The following is a 17500-nucleotide window of genomic DNA, read 5'->3' on the forward strand; positions in this document are numbered from 1 at the left end:
TTTGGTGTCAGCCTGATATCTTGAGATCCCGACCCGGAAGAGAATGTCACAAAACCTGTGACATCTTCAAACTCTTGCCCCGTTGGGAGTTCTGAGGTGCTCCCATCGGACAGCAGGCGAAAGATTTGCCAGTACACTCTCACTTCACCAAATGTCGCAATGTTTCTTTCAACACTATGGAAAAAAATATCAACGTGAAATGAGGATGCCAAACGTTATCATTCGATGTATTTTTTCCTTCCTTTTCATTGGCCGAGAGCCCAACACATTAACTGCCTACAAACAATTGTTTTGCTGCAAATAATGTTCTGCTCATGTGTGATTGAAACCAACTTCTTGTGTGAAAATGGCAGTTCGCTTTCCTGAGCTTTCAGAAAGTGATTTAATTGTTGGGAATTGTGAACAACAAACTCAGTCATCGAACGATAAAGCAATTATTGAACTCGGTTATCGCAAAATATCGTGATTTGTCGGTGTCTCGCAGATCAATTATTTGCCGAAGCCGACTAATTGATCTGCTCGCCTTTGACAAATCACGATATTTTGCTCAACCCCGCCCAATAATTGTTAATTATTCGCAGTCGTGCTGTACGTGTTGCAACTTATTTACAATCGTGCTGCACATGCGCCTCACATTTTAGAACGTTCTTGATTTACTTTACAAAATTTATAAAACATCACCACACACAAAAAAAAGGTTTGACATTGAATCTTTCCATCTATACCTTTTTTCAAAACCGTTTGTGCCAATGTTATTTAGGGATTATAGAGGCAGTGTGGCACATAGGGCATTTTCTGTGAGATCTGGACATCCCGGGTTTATGACCCTGGTTCAAATTCTCGGCTGCCCTTGGTTGCAACTTATTTGCCTCCGTCCAGTCAAGCTGTTCCGTTGACTGTGACTTCGCAGTTCAAAAATTGGAAATTTCATGTATTCTCTACATCACGTGATAACTATTGCTAGTTATTCCCTTCTTCTTCCAAGGTTCGCCCTTTTCGTGACAAAACGTACCAATGAGAGACCGCGTTTTGGACACAGCACTTGTCGCGCCGATTTTCTACTTAATTTTCGTCTTAATAGGAGGTTTTCACGTGACTTCATCGCGGCCATGCTGGTGGACGAAAACAAAAGATCTCTCATCAGCTTCTTTTGTTCGTCCACCAGAAGTCGTACATTTCTGTATTGTTATTGGTGTCCCTAGAGGTTGGTTGAAAACGTCCTATTTGTTTGTACGAAAACGCCATGTGAAAACATAAATTCCCATTATTGTAATCACTTCGAGACTATTCCAAGCATATTAATATGACAATGGTGTAGCAGTCCCTCAAGAATGAAACCGATACGAATATAGCTTAATTTAGGGGAGAAAATGAAAATTTATCCTCAAGTGCTGACGCCCTTCATAAAAAATTTAACTATTTCACGTTGTTGTTTTGCTGACGACGGCAACGAAATGGACAAAAACGAAAAACGCACGTGCAGAGCGTGCAAAGCAATTGTTTTTGCCTACCAAATATGCAAATTTGTGACGTTCTCGTTGCCGTCGCCGCTGTCGTTGCTAAACTTCCCTAGTAGGGGAACTTAAGCACAAGGGCGGCAACCGCAAGTGAGCTGTTTTCCCTTCTAATTTGTCTTCACACAGCCATATTTACTATTTACATTGACAAGTATCTTTTCTCCATGAGATATCACTAGTATAAAAATCTGGGAGACACCACTGTCCTGGCATGCGAAATGTTCTCTTCCGGTTGTCGTCCTAGTAATTCAACTGACAAAGCTGAGGTCGACGGTGCGATCACACATTGCTTTGTATTTTAAAACCTTTTTATAAATATTGTTGATAAATTATCTTCGAAAAATGCGTGATTACCCCCAATTTCCTTTTTGGATTACAATAACACTTGTTAAGATCTGCTTTTCCCGCATATTCAGTAAACCGCGAGAAAATACCTTTGAATTAGCAGGCACCGTCCTTAAAACAAACTTAAACTTGAAGCAAACACTCAAACAAACTTGAACTTGAAAGCCGTAAAAAGTTCAACTTCAAAAGAAATAGAATCTTACGTAAAGACTACTGCAGTAGATTCCGTTGTAGTCTTGTTCACTGAATTAGAAGCAAATTGGAAAGTTCCTGTTCCACCATCATTAGCCAAGATCCTCACAGTCGCGGACGTGTTGCCGTAGAGAACAGTATCTCCAGAAGAGCTCGTAAGGTTGACCATGAATGTTTCAACTCCCTCGGGAACGCTATCATTGATTATCCATATCGAAATCTCCTTTTCGAATTCTCTCACGTTAAATGTGACTTGCCCGGCGGTAATGGCCAAGAAATCACCACCAGCTGCGGCAGTCCCATCAAGAGTTTGATAAGAGACACTGATGGAACTAGCACCGTCGCCTCCACGCCTTATGGTCAAATTCGCATAGTGTCCCTCCCTCACTTGAACCAGAGTTGGCTGAGCAAAATACACAGGATCATCATTCTTGGTGACAATTAAAGTGGCTGTGCGCAATGACTGATCACCGAGCTTCGCGATGTTTGAAACGTTGTTCAACTGGATTGTGAACGATTCATTCCCCTCCGGAATCTGGTAAAACAAACAAAGCATATCGATGCAAAAATCCATTCAAACGCGCGGAAAAAGTGATAATTATACTAACCAAGACTACAAATTGGTTTTACTTTGAGAAAGGTATGACGCTATTATCTCAAAGATAACACGAGGCTGTTACGGCCTTTACTGAGAATAGACGATTCGCCTTTATTAAGAAGATTATATTTCTGAACTTTAAGACTTCATAGAGATGATCAGGTTCTTCCGCAAAAAAAAAACAACAACAGCAAATCAAACCTTAAAAAGTCATGTGACCTCGTACTCGCTGTCGCGTATAGCGTTCGGGGTTGGAATTAGGTTTTATACCAAGTAGCTTCTAACGCTTAGTGAAATACACTAGAGGTTTTTACCCATCAAAAACGTCACATATCTCGTGTTTATTCTCATTTTTCTGACAAGTTACCAGATTTTTACGGCAAATTGTTTAGCGTTACCCCTTTAAACTGAGGTGATGATGAATTTGCCTAAAACAAAAATGGCGGCTTTCTTCCTTTTTCCTGGTTGAGCAAAGAAACGTGTTGACAAATGTCCAAAATCATATGCTCCTCTGATGGCAAACGTTTCACCTCAACCTGAAGTCTGAGGTTCTCAAAAAGATAACAAGACGTCTTGAAAATTAGATGCTCACCTTGTCTGCAACAGAGTTGATATTAATAAACTTGGATGTGTCCCCGGGTGAGAACATGACGTGGCCATATGTTGGATCGACGTCCAACGAAGGATCGGCACCACTACCTGCAGTGACGCTCCAGGTGACACTGACTGTGCCAAATGTCCCTCTCTCTCGGGAAACTTCAAAACTAGCAGTTTGTGTACTGGACTTAGATTCACCTTTAACGAAAAAAAAAACAACATCAAGAACAACAGAGAGATTTTTAACCGCGGACCAGTTGGCTCAGACAATTGATTCAGCATCAGACTACCGTACAGGAGTTCGCAGGATCAAAACCTCCGGCCGAACCAACACTCAGGGTCTTTCAATAACTAAGGAGAAAGTGCTACCTTTTGTAATGACATCTGCAAATGGTTATAGACTCTCTATAGTCTTCTCGGATAAGGACGATAAACCGTAGGCCACGTCTACACAACCCTTCACCTTCAATGTTCATAACCCTGTGGGACGTAAAAGAACCCACACACTACTCGCAAGGAGTAGGGCATGGAGTTCTTGGTGTTGTGGTCTGTCCTTTGTGGTGTATCATGGTTGGGAGAGTAAATGCTCAGAGATATTTGCAACACCAAGCTACTCTAAAATCCGAGCGAAATGATGATGATGATGATGATGATGATGATGATGATGATGATGATGATGAAGGACAAGAGTCAAAAATGACGGAAAAGGGGTTGAAAAGGTCAATGTCTCAACAATTTTGTCGCCTATTGTAGCCATTACAGACTATTTCTTGATTGGTGCAGGAAACAATGAGCACAAAATATATGCAACGGAAACAATCTTTCAATCGGGCGATAGGGCATGAGGTTCCCGGTGTTGTGGTCTTTTCTCTGTGTTATAGCCAGAGGGACACAAGTTAGAAAACAGTAAGAGGTTGATTGCGTCTCCTTCTGTAAATACAGTTATCGTATCTTATAGCATCGTGTTAAGTATAGCGTTAAGCGCATGAAACGGCAAACGGGAAACGGCAGGTTGCTGTTTCCCGTGAAAGCATGAACATAGGCGTACGGGCACGATCCGACCTGGGGGGGCGGTGTCCTTTTTGCCCGAAAGAAATTACACAGTGCCCGAATGCTTGATTGTTGAAATCCGTTTTTTACTCCCTCAAAATGTACGAAAGAAAGATTCATTTACAATCCTTAAAAGTCATAAAACTGTACGTATTCGAAACATAGAGTTTTTTGAACCTCACATAATCTAGGTAGGTCTACTCGATCTAGTAACTAATGAAAACTTAGAACCTCTTATACCTTAACGTTAAATCGTGAGCCCCAAAATTGAACTTTACACCTTTTCTTCGCACGATTTACGTAATATCCTGCGCGCAATTTTTGTGGGTCAGTTTTGCTTTTCACACCCTTACCGGAACGTGGTTTTGTACTATAACTTCATGTATAAAACTAGTTCCCTTTAGACATCTTGTTAGAATCCCTGATGAAGTCTGTTTGATCAGACGAAACCGATCGGATAATAAACAAAGTTAACATTATCAGTTGCTGTGTGCTGCTCACTAGTTTCCATTTAAAAAATAAAAAAAATTATATATTTCTTGATTCCATCTTTTATCGTTTCTTTATTGCCCGAATTTTGAGCGTTTTGCCCGAAAATTTCCGCCACCCCCGGCTCGTACGCCTATGAGCATGAATATTCTCTCACTATAACTGGTCTCTCTTTTTTGGGAAGTTACTTGATACCTGTAGCTAACGGCTAAGAAGTGACCTTGCATCAAACAAGTTTCCTCCATTTTTGGCAGAAAGCAAATTTTATGAACGGATGCTATTTTTTCAATGGTGACTCCGGGAAACTCGGAAAAAGCGTTGAGGTATATATGCACTAAAGAGGTGTCAAAATATTACCTTCTTACTAACTAAGCACGAGGGCCACCCGTACTGGGGAATACTGGCCCGCAGTCATGGCAGTACGGAGCGAGGGGCGTGCAAAAACGACCGAGCGCCAATATTCCCCAGTAGGGTCCCGAGCAAGTGAGGTTAGTAAGTTGTTTATTAGATGGCATCGGTTTTTTTTGCGCGATCAGACACTTCTCCGCTTGGTGAATGTTCGTAATCTTCGTTTTCCATCAGTGAACTTTGAAAGGTAACCCGGCTTTTACACATTTCGCTTGCTATAATTGTACTATTGTGATTCCACTTTATGAAAACTTTTTGTGTTTCGCAAAACTCTAATTTTCCGGGAGAGGGAAAAAAAAAGGAAACAGACTGTTACCATGGTAACAGTTCGTACTGTAAAATCCCGACCAAAAACGAGCCAATCAGAGTGCTCGATTTAGCCAGAGAATTGCTTGCCATATACAGTTTAGTAATAAGGTTTAGAGTCACGTAGTTATTTAATTAACTTTATATGATGGCATAGAGTTGTGAAAACTCCCATCAACAACTTTGACATTGCTGATTTTTATCCTTACCGATTGTTTTGACGATGTTTGCCATTTTGAATCCAAATACTCCATAAGGATCATCGTTTTCCTTAACAGTTACATTAATGGTTATCTTCTCTCCAAGGACTCCCTCCTGTCCTGGTGGGCCTGTGCTGTAAAGCCTCAACTCAAACATCTCATCAATCTATAATTAAAAGCAATTTAACGAAGTGTCCACTGAAAAATTTACACCATCCTTGGTTTTGCATTAAATGAAACCTACACTAAGACAATAATTTAACTAATTTTCAAATTTCCCGGCCGCCGCCATTTGAATAATTGTGGCGTGTAATGGTTTGCTTTGTTGTATTCACAAAAAGAGATTTTGTTTTGAAACAATAGGGCAACCATCACGCGTCACAATTATTCAAAATGGCAGCGACCTGGAAATTTGAAAACCAAAACAAGCCTCATTGAAATTTGTTTATTCCGGATACAAATGCTTCCATGAGAAAAAGTTATATTCTTGTTTTATTGGAGGCTCCCTTTAACAAGCATTCATATGTTCTGCTGAAAAATCGGGGGTAGGAAAAAAAAACATACTAGAAAAGTAAAATAATGAACAATGAAAAACCTCGAAAAAAAAAAACAAATGAGCCCAACAAATTGACCTGCTCCAAACTGTGTGGCTTCATACTTCAGTTGGGAGAGCACTGCACCGGCATCGCAGAGGTCACAGGTTCGAATCCCTTTAAAGCCAACAAACATTTTCAGGTGTCTCCAAGGGAAAATTGCTTAAATTGTCCAGATAAGTGAGAGGATCATTTCTCTCTTTCAGCCCGCTATAGCCCGCACTTTAAATAAATATACATTTCTTTCTAAACACTGTCAGCAGAAAATACATGTCGTTCATTCCAAGTGGCGGCCTGACGGTTTTGTTGTCCTGGGGGGGAAGGGGCTGGGAGCATTACAAATTTCTTGCAAAAGAAAAAAGAAAATCTCGTGCGTGAGTATGGAACTGGAAAAATTCCAGAAAACCCAAGTTGCTCTTGACACTTTGCGCCACTTTGTTTGGCTTAGTGTGCATTTGCCCGATTTGTTTTTGGAATTTCGGTAAGTCTATTTTATTCAGAAGTGCCCGACCGGAAAATGTCCAATAATTTTCGAGAGTCTCATAAGGCAAATGTAGTCCTAAATTTCTGCCGGTAATACCCGAAAAGAAACGGCGCGTTCCATTATTTTGCGTTAATCCAGGTTTACCGTCCACTCCCTCTCTATAGGTAAATTTGAGGGAGTTAAAATGAAAAACATGCCCATGGCAATGAAATTTTCCTTCTGGAAGTTCTTCTTTCATAAATGAAAAAATCAAGGACCAACCGCTTATGGTTCACATAACGTATAAAATAGGGTCCAATGCATTCAAGGCCAAACATGAGACAGAGCGTGTCAGGATTAAAACCGTATTTTGTTACATGACGTATTTAGTTATAACGGCTTAGTTGGTGTAATACCTCGGGGACAGAATCATCCACAACAATCACAGGAAAGGTCTTTTCTCTTTGGCCTGGTTCGAATTTGTCCAGTTTGGAGCTACCATAAAAGTCATCACCTCCTGGAGTAAAACAAAAGCGTTAGTGCGACAAGGATATAAAAGTATCCTAACTGATGTTGTGCACAATCAAAACTGCCCTGGGACTGGTTCTTCATTCGGGACGCAAGCACAAGCAATACACGCAAAATAAATAGTGCTTGGGCAAACCACGTTTCATGTTAATAACAAACAAATAATGCGTCTGCATATACCGTGTGTCGCCAGTGAAAAAGCAACCCTATGGCGTACTCAACAAATACTGTTTAAGTAAAGTAAAGTAAAGTAAAGTAACCATATTTAACGTCGATAACTCGTAACAGTAATTCAACTGACAAACCTGAGGTCGACGGTGCGCTCATTTTACTCCCCCCTCTCCATCAGTGCTCCGTTTTACGGGTATTTAAAGCTACTTAGCTACACGGAAAGGAAAGAAGTCGAAACAAGGATGCGAGATCCGGGAATCGAACTCAGGACCTTTTGCACCAAGGCCGCACACTAACCGACTGTGCCATCCACGAAGCAACGTTCCGAACCGCCTATTTTGGGTTAAGTACACGTACACATATTTTCCGTTCCCGAGATGGACCTAACCCTCTTCGCGTTAAGGGGGAGTAGGGTTGGGGAACGGAGGAAAACACTCATCCTCCACCAAAGTCCCGGTTTGGACACCTGCAGCCTGTTTCTCAAAAGTCCCGAAAATTTTGGGGGACCACATTTTCCTCTGTATCTTAATTAAGGCATCAAACTTCCCAATCATTTTGCTTTTGTTTTTTTGAAAACGTGTTTAAAGACCAGTTTTTAAAAACAAGAGAATCGCAGTTTCGCAATGGCTTTTCCGACCCAAACTGATTTCAGGACTTTCGAGAAACAGGCGCTTGGACTCATGTAGCGTCATATCTTGCGTTCGCTGGTTCTCTACTCTTAGCTGCTCCGAAAGGTTTTTCGCATGGTACTCCGGTTTTCCTTTCTCAAAAAAAAAAAAAACGTTTGATTTTATCTGTTTTAATTCCATTCATTCATTAATTTCTTCTGGAATAAGGACGATAAACCGTAGGCTCCGTCTCACAACCCTTCAATGTTCATTATCCTGTGGGACGTCAAAGAACCCACACACTATTCGCAAAGAGCTGAGTATGACCTTCCCGGCGTTGTGGTCTGTCCTCTGTGATATATCACGGACGCATTAGGATGGTTCATGCTCGAAGGTATAAGCTAAACAAGGTTACTTTAAAATCTGAGGGTAAAGAAAGATATGATGATGATGATGATGATAAATTAATAAAGCTATTTCTGCCCAGGTATGTAGACTAAAAACATAATTACATTTTCTTCTTAAGTGTCGCACTCTTTTCGTAAAGTAAAACAAACAGTCATTCACACCAACGAACGAGCTGTGAATGACTAGATCTATTCTCCAGTTGACGACACAAAATGCTTTGCAATGCAAAGGTTCTTTGAAAGCACGAATGCAAAACAGTTTGTGAAATTAGGGATGGACCCATGCCCCTCGCGAACTCGGTCCTGAATCAAATGATCTCAAGTTTCAATAACTTAACTTACCTTGTGCAGCGAAAACAAGTGTGGAATGCGTTTGTTGTACATGTAAGTGGACAGATTAATTAATCTCAGCAACGAAACTGAATAATTTGAGTTTAGTTGCAATTTCTCATGCTTAGTACCCGTTTTTGTATGTGCTTCATTTACAAATGACAGCTCTTACCTGACGGAGTCATTCTGAACGAGACCCAGCGGGTGTCCAAGGCACTGCCCTTTCTGACGATCACAACATCAAAAGAGCCTGGACTGCCACTTTCCTGAACAAACGGAAATCCAAAAATCCAATCATTTTTCTAAACTAAGACGTTTTAGTTCCGTCAACTAGATAAAGGCCTGGTTTTAGCGAGAGACGCGCATATAGACAGGAGCAGCAAACGGAAATTAATACTACGTAACGTCAAGTTAACGCGCTTGTGTATGTTGCATGTGCCAAGCTGCGTCCCTTTTGAAAAACAGTCACTTGACTAATGTGTTTAATAGATGGTTTGCAACCAATCTCTAGAGACACAGAAAATAATGCTGCAATGTACAATTGCTTGTGGACGAACAAAAGGAGCTAATGAGAGATCTTTTGTTTTCGTCTACCAACATGGCGGGCGATGACGTAACGTGAAAACCACCAATAGAGTGTTTTCACGTGACGTCACGGAGGCCATTTTGGTGTACCCAACTAATTCTCTGGAAATTGATCTCTATTATCATGCAAACGTTTTCCTTTGTTTCGGTGGAAAAACAAGGTTACTGATCACGTGAGTGAAAACAATCTATTTGCTGATGAATCTGATAATTTCACTCCCGCTTTTTAAATTGTACCTTCATCGCCAGCCCCTGTCCATTTATGTCATTAACAGCCAAAATCAAGATACGTCTATATCATACCTTTCCAACAAAAAAACCCTGATACTCAATAGTCTGCTTAAGCCTCGCATTCAATAGCTTTGCCAATTAGCATTTCCTTTGAAAGATGAACTTAGAGTCCGTGAATCAGAATTGTTCTCTTAATAGTCCATTTTACAGTTGTGTGCTTAGTTACCTGGCCTATGAATGAAATTGAGGCTGGAGTTGACCTTGTTTTGATAGAAACCTCACTGGTTTTCTTATGTAAATTCTAACTAATTAGCATGAGAACATCATCATTAACATAAGAAAAGGAGGAAGGTCTGTATTATAACAAGGTCAACACCAGCCTCACTTTCATTAAAAAGCCAGGTAACTAAGCACACAATAGCAAACGTTTGTGGTCGGACATGATTGCAAACATCTACAGTAATAGCGATACTCATGGTTCCGCTACTTAAGTGTTATTAATGTGCCAACCAGAGATATATTGGCTGTCGAAACTGCGGATGCTCTTGTTGTGGCTGTCAAAATTTAACTAACGTAAGATCTGTTTGTAAACAGTGAAGTCTCCAATTACCATCTATCCGAACAATTTCAAAACAGACCCGACTCGAACCAGTCTCACCAAAGTTTTAGAAGTGGAGAATTACAGTATCTCAGGAAGTAATGTGATTTAAATTTAAAGGATTGTATTGACAGGTTTTAAACTGAAACACTTCTAATTAACTGAAATTAAACCGCATAGCGAAAGATTTATCTTTGTTTTGGTATGCTTCTTTTTCTACAACTACAAAAGCACGAGTGCATTACTAGGACCATACAAGGTTCATTGTATTTGCCGACCGGCGTTTTTACAAACAAGGGGGTATTTGCACGATACCACGACGAACTCAGACCGGCATAAGTTCGCATCGACCTCCATATATTTCTTCTTATGCGTTTACATGAGACCGGCCTGACAATGAACTCAGACCGATGTGACTTCGTCTCGGTTGCTGGACCGAGACGAGAAATTCTCGTACCGGTCTGAGTTCGCACCGTTCTCAAGTAAATGACATCAAATCTCAGACCGGGTCCAGAAATTTCAAGCCTGTATGCTTTTGGGTCAGCCACATTTTTATTGAACAAAAGATATCCTTTCGTCCCAAAACCAGGCACCAAGCATTTCGTCCCGATTTCATGCAAACGACTGCAAAAATTTAATACCGGTACAACTTCGTCCCGGTCTTATGTAAATACCTCCCTTAGTTATTTGTATAGATTGATTTTCCCACGAAACCAGACCTTTCCAGGAAATTAGTACCCATGGGATTAAGAATGGTAACTCGTGCAAGCCAAATAATAACTGATTAGAGTGTAATGTGAAGTGCTAGTTTTGTACCCCATATGAACCATGTGAGCGTTACCCTACTAATGGAAATGGGCCTACACAAGGACAGAGAAAAACTCTGACCAGGGTGGGAATTGAACAACGACCTTCGGGTTAGATCTCCGCCGCTCTACTGACTGAGCTACAAGGTCAGACGGGAGCAGGCCGTGGGAACTGAAGATGTTAAAGTCACGGCAATGAACATGTACAGGTACAAGGAAGAATTACGTTTTTGCAAACGTTGGCCGTGTAGCACTTATATTTGAACAGACTTAACTGATTAGAGTGTAATGTGAAGTGCTACGTTTCTACCAAATCATACTGAAGAACTTGTGTAAAAATAGCTTGATCTGTGAAAATGCTGTTAAATAGACCGAGAACTTATTGGAGTTATTGGCTCCTGACGAGAAAAAATCGCTAAAATGAAGGTAGCGGAATATTAATGCTTCACTTGACATTTCAAAAGAAGCAGTTACTGCATGGAAATACACATCACGGAAATAAATTCTTTACCAGACTTAGAAAACTTAACAAGCTAATTATTAATTATCATTAATTATCATTAAGTACAATAAATTATTTCTAATTACAATTAATTATTCTATGCAGCATTTTATAAGAATTCATGATGTCAACAATTCAACCAACCTGTAGCTCTACAGCGTTGTTGTCCTTGAACTCAAATGTTCCACCGGGATTGTCGTTCTCTGCAATTGTCACCTGTGCTTTGTCCTGAGATTAAAGTGTAAGATAAGACCTTGGTGTCAATTTCTACCGTAGATTTCAGGAAATTAATGAAAAGATGAACGAATTTGCCAATAGTGTGGCATCTTCCCTTATCAACATGGACTGGTGTTTCATCATCATCGCGCAGCCATATTAGTGGAAACAAAAGGTCGGCCTCTAGGGACTACAAAGGGATTGCATTTTGGCTTGTCCCATCCCGTGCAGAATTGCGTTTTGTAACTTAACCGTTGATCCTTGTCCAGGCTGTACCGTCCGACGTTGAACTTTTCAAATCGTGGTGATGATTTTTGCGAATTTCTACGGGAAAGTCAGAAGGGTTGCTGTCAAAATAGATGTGTTGGATATTTATTGGAAAATCGTTATGTGGTGAAAAATTGGCCGTGGAACAAATTCCAGAGATTTTACAGCCTGTTGAGCCGAAGCAGCCGACTTCGTCTTTGGGGAAAGAAGTAGAACTGAGGCCATCCAAAATCGCCTTAAAATCCGACCAAACAGTCCCCATAATACAAATTATATTGTATAAACCAAAATACACAGGTGAGTGATAGAATCTATTTTATTTTGAAGAATATTTACGATCTCACATACATTCTCTAATTAAGTAGAGCTTGGGTTACCTGTGATGGAGTCAGGGAAGGCAAACGCTTCCTTCCCGTGGACGCTTTCCACAGAAAAAGGCCTGACAAAACCTTTCCTGTACCCGCTATTTTACCATAAATTTTTGTTAAACTACGATGAGACCTTTGTGCGAATCTTACAAATCGACTGGATTTCATTTCCAAATTTCCAAAAGTCTGTTACCTCCTTGTAATAAAATCAACAACGCTTAACTTTGTAAAACGTACCGTCATATGTGCTAATGCCTAGAGGTTCTTTTCGGTGACAAAAACCTGGTCATTTCAGCCCTTGCCGATATCATAACGCACATTTCCTCGACTGCTCTCTATGCACAAGCTTTGGCACTCATAAGGAGAATGTGTTTGCAAATCAGGAATGGTCACTCGCAAGCTTAATGATTAAGGGTTTACTAACAGTCTCAGTAAGTATAGCTTTAGAGTACTTACAGCTCCTGCTTGCAGCCTATCCACACCAGATACATTCACAAGGTTAACAGTGAAGACCTCTGCCACTTCAGGGGTGTCATCAGGTTTAATTTCAATGCTAATGTTCACCTCGTCATGACCTTTTGGGTAAAATAACGAAATGACGACCGTCGAAGTAGTTTCCTTCAAATAAATCGAACTTCCTTTTTCCTTGCACAGCATGATTCAACTGATAATCAAGTTAATTAATAACAGTCAAAGGACCGAGTGGAGTACAATTCAGGGGAGTGGTCGGGCGAATAATTTCGAGTGGCAATAACCCCCTAAAATGTACGAATTGAAATTTTCAAGTTTCTATAAGAGACAATTGCTTAAATTGTTCACAGGAGGATCCCTTCTGTCTCGTTCGACCAAATCGTATCATCAATTTATCGTAACTAATCACAAAATACGAGAAGATGACGATGACAAAATTTTTATAGCTTAAAAATCTACTCAACTTTTTAGCTTTTTAAATAGCTCTGGAATTAAGTTAAATGACTGAAGTACAACTTGTGCGCGCATTTTGGAAAATCCCCAGTTTGGTAGGGAAATTAGTTGTTGCTATGGTTATTGTGATAAATTTTGTGATTGGTGGATTAAGCTGAGAGCACTTAATATGATTGGCTGATGTAACTGTCCGCTTAAAGCCAACTGTTCGATTTCAGTGTCCGATTACAAACCTACAGTACACAGTCAATAATTAGTGAAAAATAAAGCAGTTGATGAACCAATCAAAATATTTGAGAAAATTGTAATGGTAATGATTATTGCTGAAATAATTATTGTCCAGAGAAGTCCGAAGATCACTTCTTCCGTTCATATCTCGTCTGCTTATTTAAGCGCCCTTTGCTACACGTTGCGAGGAGTTGCGATAAACTGGTGGACGTCGAATCAGTTTTATCAAGTTTTAAGTTGGATGAAACTCGTTTTGATGCAATATATTGCAACTCTGCTGTTCTGGGAAAAAATATTTCTTGTTGCGTTCGGTTGACCACCTTATCAGCGTTGGCCGACGGGTTGCGGGGACGGCCCAGCGGGGCTCGATTTCCGCCATTTCACAAGTTTGGTGTCCTTTCCTGAAACAAAAGCTGGTAATCGAGCCTCGCTTTCGAATGGTAATGTCTGGGTTTGATTTCCGGGATAAACGCCATGAGTGAGTTGAGTTCGTTGGTTTTCCACACCGCAAAAAGAGATTTTTTCTCCCGCAACTATTCCAGTGGTACCCCCTCATTATTGATCAATAACTAATATTTGTTTTCAGTTTCTTCGTAGTCTGGCCAATTGTGCTTGGACTATGTAACATGTGATAAACAAGAAACGGGATCCAGAAGTGGCGTCCACCTCTGCCGTAAAAATACGATAGAAGCTATATTTAAAACGGAGCGGAGCGGAGCCTTCGGGTTGCCTTCGACCGGCATTGTCTAGATGTATTAACCATAAACGTAAAAAAAGTATAAAGTGGCAAATATAATAGATGTTGCATTGAATATTACATCCGAGGCCTTTAATATTAAAATGATTTAGCATATCAAAGAAGATCAGTTTTTCTATGTTTGCTGGTCAACATACCTTCTTCAAACACGACATTCCCACTTTGTGGACCAGTATCATTGGGGAAGAACATTAAACTGTCGCTAGTTATATTCCAATGGACGACAACTCTGTCGGCAGTTCCGCTGCGTTTCACCGGTAACTTAAGGAAGGACGAAGAGGGGCCTGATGGTTCTTGAATAGTAACGGTTTGATGTAGAGTGGAAAATCCTACCTCCCCATTGGCATCTTTGGATGTTATGTTGAGGAAGATTGCCGACCTACTTCCAAGCCTGGGCGATGAAGGCACCACTTGGTTTGTTAAGGCAGAAGCTGTCACAAAGAAATGAATGAACCGTACATTGTACATGTATTAATTGAGGTACGTGTAATTAATTTAAGTGTGACGTTTAAGTTGACCAAAATATTCCCAATCCGGAGGACAAAACAATAGTTGTTCTGTCCCCTGTGAGAAACAAACCTTTCAAATGCAAAACAATGTTATAATATTGATTGGGAATTACAATGTAACTGAAAGGGGTCTATAAAAGGTATAACAAGATGAGTTCAATGGCTGGCAGGCACTATTACATCCAAAAGCTGGTAAAGCAATCAAACAACAAAAACAAGTACGGATGTAAAGGCAAACGCAACAAACATCCTCAAACAAAAGATGTCTTCAATTTCGTTTTAAAGGAAACCTCCACTAAAACGAGAATACAACTTCAAAATATTTAACATAATGCTCACAATCAAGATTGTTCAAACGTTTTCCAACGGAATCGTTTGTATCCGAAATAACTGAATTTCAAAAACGCTTGTTTTGATTTTCAAATTTCCTGGGCGCCGCCATCTTGAATAATTGTGATGTGTTGTGGTTGCTCTTTTGTATTTGCACAAAGAGCTTTTGTTTTAAAACAATACGGCAACCATGACAAGTCACAAAAGATGTCTTCAAGTGTCACCGTTCTCGATTTCTTTTTTAAGCTTTTTTCCGGTGCAGTTACACAATAGGCCATTTTACAGTTGTTTGCTCAGCGACCAAGCCTATGAATGGCTGCGAGGCTGCCGGTGACCTTGCATTGATACAGACCTCACTGCTTTTATCATGTAAATTGTGTTGTTGTAACGCTAATTAGTCCATATTAACATTACAAAAGCATGAAGGTTTGTATCAAAACAAGGTCACCGGCAGCCTCGCTTCCATTGTTAGGCCTGGTAACTTAGCCACAACTGTAAAATGGCCTATTGGAACACATGCCCCTGGCCTTTTGGCGTGCGAACGTTTTTCAGTTGTTCAATAGTGGTAAAAGTTGCATATAAGAATCGTGATCTGGCTGATGAAAATGTTTGGTTTTGTTGTTTCTCCAATCTTTTTATAGCCTTTCAGTGAATTAGCCAAACGCTTTTTTTTTCTCTTTTTTTTTTCTCCATTTTACGTGGGGCCTTTTTACACTGCGACAATGAACTTAACCGAGCTTTTGTACACTATCTTGGTTAAAAATATGTTTTGAACTTAAGCACACAATGTGAATTCAGTGGCAAATGTAAACCATCTGCTTTAACTCAACGTAACTTAAAGTTTTTCACTTGACTGTCTCTGAGGTAATCAGGTACGCGGGAAATTAAAGGAAACTAGTTGAAATCAAGCGGAAGGTTCAACTGCCACAAATGATCGACATGCATCAAGATTACGGCCCCTAAATCTTCTTTGGCTTTTAAAAATAGTTTCTTGACTTGACACAAACAGTTTACAAGTTTATTTAACATACTGGAGAGTGTTTTATCAAAATTTAAAATTTAGCGGGCCTTACGGAAGGCCGTACACCTGTAAGTGTAAAATAAGGCCCACTGAGTTAGCCAATTATAGCGTGCGTACTATACAGTCATGTACTGTATCTGAGAGATTCAGTAACTTAACCTCCACTTTGCAACTTGACAGCTGTCAATTCAGCCTTGAAAGAAGCTCCAAGCTTAATGAATCCATTATTTCCGATGTCAACTGTCACCAAAACACTTTCTACGCCAGTGCCTATTGCAACTTCAGGAGGATATGTCAGGGAAATTTCATTTGATGGGCTGTTACTCCCAGGCAGTTGGTACATTACACTGATATTGACAGCAATATTCCCAACTAAGCCACCAGCACGCGTGATATTGAGACGTAACTGACGAGGAATGCTATCCTGTTGGATAACAAGAAGAGAAACAAGAAAACGAGAAACAATTATGGACAAAACCTAACGATGACCGATGCATAAAATAGCTACATGTAGTATACACAAATTCAACTTGGTTGCCTATTTCATCCCCACAAAAGCCTTTCTTCATACACTAGAGTACATGTACATTGGGTTTATTTTACAAATTGCAGCAAAATTTCAAAATGTATATGAAAAGAAAGAGAAACAGGATAAAAGCTATCATGGAAAAAATGATCAATCCTCCACTTTTCATTGCCATCGATAGTTACAGTTGAATACAACTGTATGTACATTATTTTGTATCAATTAAAAAGTTCTTTGCAAAAATTTGGAGCTGTTTTTGCTCCAAGTTTGACCACAATTTGGCATAACTTACAATGTATATATACGTGTACAAAAGTCAACTGCATGTTGACCCAATAAATTATTGTTTTTACATGAAATCTTTGGAAACTGATTACTAGATTTAGGTATTAATTAACAATTTAGCTAGACTGCAGTGATGAGCCCTTTCTGAATCATCATAATGGGTGCATGCGGTTCTGTTAATTTATTAACATTCCAAAGTGTTTTTTGAACAAGGGTGGGGTGACAGGGTCTATGATTTGCATATTGTAGTCCTTCTCCAAGAAGACTGCAACATGTAAAATCTGGGTGTTTGTCAGACAGAATTCAACTCACACAGACAAATCGTTATGTTGCTGGATAGAGCACCACAGCTTTTCAAGAAGAACAGGAAATAGATCAAACTTACCATGTTTATCCTCTGTTGGTTGCCTGGAGCAAAATTAACAATGCCATAAACATCATCACTGTCACGTACAAAAAAGACAGCTCTTTGTGATGAGGCCATGTTTTTAAGCCTACCACCACCAGTGACATTGTATAGCAGAACAGAAAACTCTTTGGTTTCC

At 40.0% G+C, this 17500-nt stretch overlaps 1 protein-coding gene across 3 annotated transcripts in view; it reads right to left on the reverse strand.

Moving 5' to 3' along the window:
* Positions 1-17500, reverse strand: part of LOC137992350 (adhesion G-protein coupled receptor V1-like) — a 104017-nt gene that overhangs the window by 77483 nt on the left and 9034 nt on the right. For all 3 annotated transcript variants that reach the window (XM_068837637.1, XM_068837638.1, XM_068837636.1), the window contains exons 6-16: positions 17341-17500; positions 16304-16568; positions 14422-14715; positions 12832-12950; positions 11669-11752; positions 8975-9068; positions 7175-7275; positions 5712-5868; positions 3245-3447; positions 2066-2589; positions 1-174 (exon numbers count right to left, since the gene is read on the reverse strand). The exon at positions 1-174 is cut by the window's left edge and continues 59 nt beyond it; the exon at positions 17341-17500 is cut by the window's right edge and continues 710 nt beyond it. In XM_068837637.1, coding sequence (XP_068693738.1) covers positions 1-174; positions 2066-2589; positions 3245-3447; positions 5712-5868; positions 7175-7275; positions 8975-9068; positions 11669-11752; positions 12832-12950; positions 14422-14715; positions 16304-16568; positions 17341-17500 — 2175 coding nt within the window. The remainder of the gene's footprint in view (positions 175-2065; positions 2590-3244; positions 3448-5711; positions 5869-7174; positions 7276-8974; positions 9069-11668; positions 11753-12831; positions 12951-14421; positions 14716-16303; positions 16569-17340) is intronic.

Source organism: Montipora foliosa, chromosome 2 (assembly GCF_036669935.1).
Source record: "Montipora foliosa isolate CH-2021 chromosome 2, ASM3666993v2, whole genome shotgun sequence".
Lineage (NCBI taxonomy): Eukaryota > Metazoa > Cnidaria > Anthozoa > Scleractinia > Acroporidae > Montipora > Montipora foliosa.